We start from the raw sequence: 11,021 nt of genomic DNA on the forward strand, positions 1-11,021 counted from the left end.
GAAGTTGAAGAGCTTGTCCAGGAGCTGAATTGGTCTTAGCAATGAAGCTGGGGTGATTCTTGACATAGTTACCCTGAAATGGTTTCTTAAAAAACAAATTTGGATGAATTTTGTTAGAGAATAAAAACAGAGACCTCACTTTATAGCTTAAGTTTTTAGGTTTGAATGTTCCTTGAGGCAGTATCGGAACCTATTTGATCAAGTGGTCAAATGTTCCATCCTCACTGTCTTCATTCCTTCAATATAATTAATTAAGTATAAGGTATGAGTGGGTCTTTGCTTATCCATGCTTCAAGCATGACGGACTTTCGCACAAGGGGGCATTGTTAAACGGCTTAAACTTTTTGGTTGAGAGAGATGATGATGATGATGATGATGATAATGATGAATTTCCTTATCAAACTGATATTAAACATTCAATCCAATAATGCAATGACTTTGAGTTGAGGTCACTTGAAAGCATAGTGACTTCAATGTAGAATTATATTTTTAATTAGTTTGAATTCAATCAGGTGGTGACTGGAACTACGCCAAACTGATAAATACAAAATCCGTGCCGTGACTTTGAGGGTGAAGTGCAATATTAGCATATTCATCCAAATCTTTTAGCCCTATTTCCACTGAATCGGGTTCGAAGAGTTTGAATTTTTAACAAATATATACTCGACTCCAAGATCTGTAAACCAATTACCAAGACCTTACTGATTAGAAGCAGGTATGCTATGTACTTAATACTCATTTTCTACTTTTAGGCCCCGCTTGTTTTTTGGTAAGTTATTTATCTGGGTAAATGCAATTATCTGAGTAAATTTTTTTTGGAAAACATTTATCCGGGTAAGTATATTTATCCATCTATAAGGTAATGACCATTTTGGCCATAAAAATCCATTATTAAAAGGAGCATTTTTGTCCCATTCAAGTATTAACAACTTTCCCCCTAGGTGAAAAAGTTATTTGTCCACCTAGGAGATGGATATTACCCAGAAAAATAAACTTTCCTTAATCCCCACATATATCTAAAAAATGAACATGTTATTCTTGATCAGTGAAAACCAAAATCCCATAACTTTTCTCCCTCTCAAAATCAAAAAAGAGAACACCCCTTTAGACCTAAATTGGCTTGTATGAGTTTTGTTTTACACTGGTTTCAAGCCCGGACAAAAGAAGAGAGTTATATTAGGTTAGCAGCTATTATTAAAACTTTTATTAAACTTTCCCCAACATGGATCCTGATATATCTTTTCGTGTTCATATTAAAACATTCTCATAAAAAAAATGATGCATTGCACCCAAACCCAAATGTAGTGCTCTATTGACAAAGAAAACCCAAATGCAGTGTTAAGCAAGAATTTACGCCTTTTGATCCAAGGGATTATATAAACAGTAATCAGGGGTATTCCATCTCCAAACGCCCCAGGTGCAGATGGTATTCAATTAAGTCTCTGTTACAATCAATAGAAGACCTTACCAATCAAATCAAACTGATTGGCACCTTGCGTGCGTGTACCTATAATTATCAAAATGAATATAAGATTAAATAGAATGAATCGGTGAAATATGTAATCGACCCAATATGGTTGGGATAAGATTTAACAAGATGATGATGATTTCCACTTCTAGACCTGGGCACAAAGACAAGAATAGTTATAGAATAACTTGAAGAAACACAGGGCACGGCCACTACTGCTGAAATAATAATCTTGAAAAAAATGAAAAGCTTTAGTATGACTGATGAGAGTGGAGAGTCAGATTCTCAACTGATGGATTGCCATTTAATCACTAAAACTAAAAGCTATGCAGTGAACCCTTCCCTTCCATTTCCATAATTCCATCACATAGATTTTGAATACCTTTATTCCATATTCCTTCTCCTATCAATTCAGATCATACTAAGAACCCACCACCGCCGCCGGCGCTACCGGCTTTCGAGGTAACGGACTAACGGTGCGGGACTGCGGGGGAGATGACGAAAGCGTGGGAAACGTGCCTACTTCATCCCATCTCCCCTATACTCGCTTCCTGAATCCTGACTGACCTAACCTAACCCTAACCCAAGCACAATGTGGCTCCATGTCAACGTCATCGTTACCGACCGACGACGTCGGTCACACAGTGTGTAGTCTAAACTCTATAGTCTATAGAGATGGGCAATTCATTGGGCATTGAACGTCGAAGAGAGAGAGAGAAACAAACAAACCGACTCTCTGCGTCATCTAATCACGTAATGCCACATGGATGAGGAATAAAGACTAAACCATCCTGTCCGGTGGCGACAATGCCACGTGGGGTCAACAACCGCGAAATGGGTCGGTGCGTGACCTGGTCCCCACATGTACCCCTCTCTGTCTCTGTCTCTCTCTTTCTCTCTCCATTCCAACGACACTCGACACACACACACACTAAGGAGTAAGGAGCAAGGACGATGACGATCGCACACCATGCGCCACTCCCCAATTCCAAACACTCCACCTTCTGCTCTGCTCATCCTGCTCTCTTCCTCTTCCTCTTTCTCTTCTTCTCCTTACTTGATGATGACGACGACGACGACGACGTGGCCTATTCACAAACCAACCATGATTTCTGACCATCAACCACTATTCATTCATTGCTTTGAAGATTACAAAAAAAGGAGAAAATGAAACTGCACTACCGGTGCTCAGCGATCATCGGAAATGAGTAGACGAAACTCAACTCTGAAACCCGATTCCTCCCAGTTCATAAGGATGATCAGATGAGGTGATGGAACAGTGCAGAGCGAGAGCGAGAGTGAGAGCTCCTTCCTTCTTTTATTAATTATCTACCATGTATTTCATGATCATGATGATTAATTCTAAACAGTAACTCTATCCAAACAAAAATTCCATAAATAGTAGTCATAACTGGTAATTGGTGACTCCTCCAAATAAAATCAAAGAGGAAACTAAGAAGAAGAGGAAACCAACATGCAAGTTAGTTGCAGACAAACGCCATGACCAAACAAGCCCAAGCAAAAACCACGTAAGCTCTAAAAAAAAGCTAAAATAAAAATTTACACAGATGCACAGTTTCTTTTCACTTTTTAGTTTCTCTCTGTTTTTTCTTTTTCAATTTTTTTTTGGGTTCTCGTGTTTTCCTTCATTTCCTTCGTCCGGTGTTGGCAGTAAAAATGATTTGAGTTTTACGGGAGATAGAGACCCTGATCGTTGTCAGCCCATTGGGTTGAGCCCCAGTAACATTGTTCAACGGAGCTCGACAAATCAAATAAGCTTCCCCCTTGATCAGCACCGCTCGGCCAATCTAACCCCGTTGCCCCCCCTGCTCCTCCTCCACTACTGCTGCCATTTGTCCTGTTGTTCTGCAACCCCGGTAACTCTACAGGGAAAGTCTGATCGATGAACCCTCCAGCCGTTAATTCCTGCATCTTCATCTCCTCCTCCGTGTTCGTCATTTTCTGCTGCTGTTGTGTATGCAACCGAAACGGTGAAACATCCGGGAAATTGAACCCCAGAAGCCCTGGATTTGACCCCGTCATCAGGCTCGTAAAGCTTCCCGTCTCGGTGGCGAAGATACCGCCGTCCGGAGGCGGCTGCTCAAGCGCGTCCAGCATGCAGGTCTCGACGAAATTCGGGCTTGGGTTCTGAGACAAGAACATCCTAGAGTCGGGGAAATTCAGTAATCCTGTGTTACCTGCTGCAGAACTCGAAGAAGAAGGCGCCGACGCTGCCTCCGTAGTTGCCGCCGTCGTCGTCGCCGCTGTAAGACTTGAACTCTCGCTGCTTGAGTGCGAGGCTGTCGTTGCTTTCTTCTCCTTCGGAGGATCTGGGGAGGGCTTGGACTTGGATCGCTTGGTTTTCCGGCAACCTCCACCGACGGGAACATTACGGAGGACACCCCCTTTGGTCCAATACCTTCGACAGCTCTTGCAAAAATGGCGGGGCTGAGAAAGATTATAGTTATTGTAGTAGCAGAATTTGGTATTCAGCGAGTCGCAGCGCGGGCATTTCAAGGCTTGATTCGGGTGCGGACGCAGTCTCCGGTCTCCACCGAAGATACGAACTCCTGCACTCCCCATTGTTCGGAGATCTTGCATTTCAGGTCACTACAAAGAAAACAATACAGTAAGGTTCCGGTAAAAGGCTGGCGAAACACCGGTAACAGAATCCTAAGCTAGGGCATAATTCATCCACCAAACGGTTCTGTAGGAATCTCTTTTGTAGATTTCCGGCGATATTCACGGCAGAAGCTTCTCATTTTCCGGCGATGATACCACTCTCCGTCCCTCCCTCTCTGGTAGCCGAAGCTGCCGAACAACTCTATTTACGACCATATACTCTGACAAATATCCTCTCACATCTCTTCAAGTTTTCTTCGTTCCAAGTTTAATTACTTAAATAACCCTACAAAATTACTCTAAAGACAGAAACATTGGAGTCTCGACTAAATTACCGAAACTGCTCAATGGGAGAAGGTTATTTTTGGTAGTGAATCTGAATGGACAATTGGATGACGGGGGAGATGGGACCCGAGGGAGTAAGCCCCCCCCCCCTCTCTACCATAGTGGGTAGGGAACTGTGTTCAGCGTTGAGGAACTGGGGAGTAGGACGGTGGCAAGTAATGGTCCGTCCATTTTGGACACGTGAACGGCTAGAGGTCTCTAACAAATCTTCTTGTCGGCCATCACCTCGCTGGGTTTCAGTTTTTGAATGGTGGGAGGGCAGCCACGTTGCTGGATTTGGTTGGTGGGTGCCCAATGATTGCTGGCAGTGGAGGTTAACGTACGGTCGATGATCAGAATATTACTGTGCATCGGAGCAACTGTTACTCCAATATATATTTGCGCTGCTACAAATACTGCAAATAGCGGTACAATTACCCGTACTTTATATTTATATATATATATATATATATATATATTTTAGATTAATCACCGGCACCTCCCTGTACTTTGAAGGAATTATGATTTAGTCGATGTCACTTCACCATCGTTAACGCTTTGTTCTCTTCTAAGTTCTAATCGCGCAATGGCAAATTGGCAATGCGCATCTCAATTGTCACTGCAAACCTCTTTGGTCGAACCGGATCTTGACGGGTTTACCTACCCAAAACCAAACTTATAAAAAGCGCCTAAGTAATAAAAATGCATAAAAGCGGACCCGGTAGTAGGTTCGGACCGTTCGGCTGGGATTTGGGATTTTCTCGCATTTCTGTCCGTAACAGTAAACTGTAACAACAACTACAGTACGTGTTAGAAAATTTGTGTGGTTGGGTTCCTTGAATAATGGAGGTCCAACGCCGACGGGTGTTACTTATCGTACAGTTCCTTTACGGTATCCCTACTTGGCTATTCTATTAGGAACTAACTAACTAATACATAGGCACTAAACTACCGAAGGTGTAGCTATTTATTTAGCTAGTAGTACTGTAGACGTGTAGTAGTAGTAGTAGGTGTAGGTGTAGGTGTAAGAAGTATGCAGGGAGTACAGTACAGTAGTCTAACTATGTCTCGGATGAATATAATATCATATAAACGAACCGTAGTCCGTAGATGTTGAAACGTGGCAGGCTGCTGTGCTGGGTCCATGATTATGAAACAGTATCCTATGGAGTTGCCATTCTATACCAACTTAATTAAATAGTGACCTTTCACTGTATATATAAGGCAAGGCAGTATTGTATGTTACTCATGATAACTGTTTGTTTGTGGGTCACGGCTCTCTCTCATCCATTCGATAGTGACTATTCAGTATTCACAATCCCCCCCTTTCCCTCCCAAATTCCCAAATTAGAGATTCTGTTGGGGGAACAAGCTTTTCTTGTATTGACCCAAAAGTGAAAATTTATTAGGTGGGATAAATGAAGACCCACCTATATTTTTTTGTTCTGTGGTGGGTTTTTTTTGGTGAAATCATCTAATGTCTTAATTTGTCAATGATCCTTAATCTTAAATCAAATTAAATGAGTTGGTTTGTTTCAACCCAAGTCCGTCTTGATTCATTGATTCTATTTAACTCAACGGTTGGATCAAATTAAATGAGTTGCTTTTGGTTGGATCAATTTAATGTCCGTCATATTTAACTGAACGGTTGGACCGGATCATGTCACACTTAGGGTGTTAACGGTATTAAAAAAATCTGATTTTAAACTTGAAATTTGGCATAATTGAATCAAATTCAGATAATTCGAATACTAATCGATCGGAATTCAGATATGACCTGATCCAATTCGATAAATATTCGATTTTGATCAATTCTTTAATTCTTATATATAATATATACAATATTTAAATGTTTTTATATAATTTATATATATATATATATATATATAATTAAATTATATAAATAATTTACATATTTATATACTATATATAAACAAAATATTTATTAATTACCTAAAATAATTAATTGGTCAAATTCAAATGTTAATTTTCAATATTTGCTAAATATCAAATCAAATTTTCTAATAAAATTTCGAATTCGGTTTCGATCCATTTACACCCCTAGACCCTAGTCACACTTGAGCTATTTTGAGTTAGGCATGGCATGGGGTGAACCATATATCTATACAAAATACAACCCTACTCAAAATTAATTATAACAATTTATTATAAGTTGAATTAATTATAATGCTGGTTATTAGTAGTTTGAGTTAATAATTATTTCCAATTAGGGATGGTAATCTTTTCTATCCCCGTCGGGTATTTGGCTCACCCAACCGACCCATTAGAGTCGAGGGTGGTGATTACCTAGGCAAAAATGGGAGCAAGGACAAGGATTGATAATGATACCTGATCGAAGATGGGAGTGAACTTCCCATCCCACCCCGATCCCGATTATATAAATATATTTAAAGTATTTTTAAGTAAAATTATTTTTTAAAAATAATTATAATTTAAAAATTTGGGAACTTGGATCCTTGACAAAAAACCTATCTCCATTGGGGATTAGGGATTGAGGATCATTTTTATCCTGGACAAGAATTAGGGTCGAAGAACGAAAAATTAATATGAACTCTACCCCAAACCCACCCAGTTGGCATTCTTATTTCTAGTAATCAAATATGAGCTAATGCATTAATTAGGGATCGGAAATTAATTTCAATAGTTAATTATGAGTTGATGAGTTGTTTATTGAATTTAAATGAGAGAGAGTCCGCATATGGGTGTTATGAAACTGATATTCCGATGGTGCAACAGGCATCGATGGGACTGCTGCGGGTTTAGTTCTTCGGAGCCATACCGGTAACTTAAATCTATGGGCGTACTGTTCGTTTACCTCCTCTCTCCATACCTGAAGGCCGAATTGAAGCTGAAGTTAGAACCCTCATTAGAAGGCCTGAAGTTTATAGTGGAGCTTGGTTTTTTAATCGAGGGAAATACAAAAGTTGTTATTACTTATTACAGCTCTCTGTTGGAGTCTACAGTCACTTCTCTTTGGTGAATTCGTCAGTTCGTGATGGATTGCAGAGCTATTTAAACTCTCTCTCTCGGGTTGCTCAATGGTTTTTATGCCAAGATCAGCCAACAAGACGACGCACATTATAACTTGTTATTATGGTTTTTCTTCTTCTAGATTTCTTATTTGGCCTGTGTGCTTTGAGTTCTTGGAGGTTTGTGTCCATTCTGATAGTTCACTGAGAGCTTCTTAATGAATTTGTCTTATCAGACTTGAAAAAATTGAGAAATAATGAGAAAATGGTTAGGTAACTTAAGCTTGAAATGAATTTGCCTGATCGGGCTTAAAAAATGAGACACAATGGGAATTAATGAGAAAATGGTTAGGCAACTTAAACTTGTATCATTGGTATCCATGTAAACTTGATGAATATCCATAATCCAACCTGACTCATATTAAATTGACCCAATTCATTCCAAACCCACTAAATAAAAAGACGAGTTTGGGTGTGAAAATTGTCACACCTAGTCCCCATGCCCATGGTGAGGCTCAATGGATCACCACCTGTTTTGCTCTTTCACAATAAGGAAAATTACTAATATGGGCACTCAATAATTTTTCACTTGAAATAAAATCTTTACAAAAAATACCCACTAGGTCCTCTTTGTTTTCATCTTCTAACCAACTACTCCTGAATTGGCTTTTTCCTTTTTAGGCATCCAATTGCTTAACTACTCCAAAATTGGGTCTTTAGACATCCAATAGCATTTTATTGATTGTTATTATTACATAGGAGAACTTCATCAAACATTAAGTAATTTTTTGTTTTATTCTTCCCTTCACTTTTGCACTTTTTATGAAGCTTAAAATATATATTTATTTAACTTAATTATTATTTACATTTCTATTTTATACTTATTTTATTTAATTAATCATTTACATATTTGAGTTTTGGATAAAATATAATTCTAAAAGACTGAGCTTCATTCCTAATAACAGGAAGGAAGAATATAAATAAGCATTCTTTTATTTTTTATTCATTATTAATAAAATATTTAACACAAAATTGATTTTTTTGCTAGATTTAGGATTACCAGGTATAAGGGAAATTAATGTCAAGAGATTTTTGTACCATCTTTATGTTAACAGGAAATTGAAATATAGTTTCCTAGTTGGGGCTCATTATGGTTATAGTAATCAGCTGATATAACTCATAATCACAAGGTATGGATTCGTTAGGGTTGTAACCAAGTCGGCTTTAGAATAAAATCTAAATTTCATTGCCATGAATGTACTTTAAATCAAGGTTCAAAATATCGTTATGTATTGGTCTGTATCGGTCGATATGTATTATATCATGGCCTTTTCAATTTGCTCCTATAAGAGGTGTTTCGGGTCAGACCATGGTTCAAAGGGTAACTGGACCTTAAACTGACACTTCTGAATCAGATTCGAAAAAAATAAGAAAAAATATCAAAAACATTGATACAAGCCAATACGCCCTATATCGATATACTTTGAACCTTGCTTTGAACTAGGGTATCCAGGAAACCATGCCAAGCAACATTGGTGATGGGCGAAATAAAAGACTAATATGAGGATGGTTAATCTAGTTCTCTAAGATGAAAAATTTAGCTCAACGAAGCTGGACCAATAGACACGTAGAGGTATAAATTAGGGTGCGTTAGGTTGGGTTGAGGTCAACCTTAGCCTAACTCGGAAGTCTCAGCGCCTAATTCAAATTTGACCCAATCAAAAGTTGAATTAAGATTGGGTTGGTCCAACTTCATCATCTTTCTACTTTTCTACCATCATCTTAAAATCCCATCAAATCTCTCAAATTATCATAGGGTCTGTTTGGTTTATAATCAGAATTTAAATTAGAATCAGAACCGAAATTTTTTGGAATCGGAATGAGAATGGTCTATTCCTATAGTCTGTTTGATTCAGACAAAAATGAGAATGAGAATTGGAATCAGCAAAAATGAGATTTCATTTCCAAGGAATGAAAAGGGAATAGCCATTTCCTCAAATGGGGGAATGCCATTCCACCAGAAATGGAAATGGGATTCCAATTCCACTCAACCAAACAGTTGGAACTGGAATAGTCCATTCCAATTCCAATTTCAAACCCCTATTCCTGTAAACCAAACGGGACTTTAGTCTTGGTTAATAAAGTTAAAGTTAAATTTCATGTTCATATATTTTTCTTGGTATTTGCTTCGATGTTTTTATTGGTCTTTTTAGTACAGAAATGCAAAAAATAAATAAAAGAATGTTTTAAATGACTAGAGTATATTATGTGTTATGATAAATTAATAAATTTCCTATTTAAATTCTCAACAATAATAAAGCATAAAATGTGTGGCTACCCAACATACGCTTAGGATTGAAATTCGAGGACGGAACCACCACCTAAATTTTTCGGAAATAAGAATTTAGGAAAATGCAAAATTTTTCAAGAAAAAATGATTCTTCTTGGTGACTGTTATGCCTAATGAGGATGGGAAACTTTTGGGTTTTGGGGTTTACTTCTTCATCAATGCTCCAAAAGAATATTTTATAATTCTTAGACTTAAAAAAGGATAATTAAAATGGGTAGGTTATATTCAGAACTGAATTGAACCAACCTTAAACCGACCCCATCGAAGTTAGTTCTAGGGTTTAGGGGTTTGCCTTAGCTAAATTGTCATGGAGAACCAATCTTGGTTGGCTTCAATGGAGTTGGCCTTGGAACTAAACTTGCTTTAAAAACAAAATCACAAAATACTTTAAGGATGTGAAGATTTGAACGCAAGTACTCATGGTTACAAAGACCATGGTCTTACTCAAACATTGAATCACTTGAATGATTTAACCATTTTTTTCTAATATAGTATGTATATATAATAATTAACTAAAAGTTGGGGAGTTGGCTCAGCACAGCCCACGGTCAAAGCCCGTATGGGCCCATGTTGAGACGTAGGCCTGGGCCGAGCAGGCTACAAGTCGTGCTATGGGCCTGGGTTGTGTCAATTTGGGGCCATGTGGACAACAAATTGGAAAAAAAAATAGGAATTTTATTTCATTTAAATTTAAACAATACAATGATAAAAAAAATATTTAACAAAATGGAATAAAATATAAAAAAATAATACAATTACAAATTGAACATAAAATTTATATTGTTGAAAAAAAAACAAATAATTTAAATAAAATTGAATAAAAAATTTACAATAATTTCAAAAAATGCTGCAAAATTATTGAGTATACAAAAAATATTGTCTTCATTTTTCTTTAAGTTCCACCCAAGGTTCAAAGTATCGATACGTATTGACCTGTATTGACCGATACGTATCGCGTCGATGGCTTACCAATACGCCCCTCCAGGGGTTCTATCGGGTCAGCCATTGGTTCAGAGGCTAGTTGGGCCTTAAATCAACCCCTCTGAACTGGTTTCAAAAAAAATAAAACTTAAAAAAAAAATGTATCGATACAGGCCGATACACTGGTAAGGCGTATAGACCCGTGTCGATATTTAGAACCTTGGTTTCACCTGCATTTCCATCTTTATTTTGATCATCTGCTTCAAGTGAATCATCAGGTATAGTGTCATGCCCTCCGTTGTCTTGTAATCTATCATCAACATCCAGCCAACTTTAAAGCAGATGC

General features: G+C 37.9%; 1 protein-coding gene across 1 annotated transcript; it reads right to left on the reverse strand.

The window, feature by feature from the left end:
* Positions 1-2,844: 2,844 nt before the first annotated feature.
* Positions 2,845-4,432, reverse strand: LOC104600016 (dof zinc finger protein DOF5.4-like). The gene is made up of 2 exons (XM_010262813.3): positions 4,167-4,432; positions 2,845-4,078 (listed from the first exon to the last, which is right to left on the reverse strand). Exon 2 carries the CDS (start codon positions 4,067-4,069, stop codon positions 3,158-3,160), a length of 912 nt encoding a protein of 303 aa, XP_010261115.1. The 5' UTR covers positions 4,070-4,078; positions 4,167-4,432; the 3' UTR covers positions 2,845-3,157.
* Positions 4,433-11,021: the final 6,589 nt, after the last annotated feature.

Source organism: Nelumbo nucifera, chromosome 3, assembly GCF_055504915.1.
Source record: "Nelumbo nucifera cultivar China Antique chromosome 3, China Antique-T2T, whole genome shotgun sequence".
In the NCBI taxonomy this organism is placed as follows: Eukaryota; Viridiplantae; Streptophyta; class Magnoliopsida; order Proteales; family Nelumbonaceae; genus Nelumbo; species Nelumbo nucifera.

Coding starts and splice junctions, on each gene's coding strand:
- LOC104600016 (XM_010262813.3), bottom strand. CDS start 4,069: ATGCAAGATCTCCGAACAATGGGGAGTGCAGGAGTTCGTATCTTCGGT.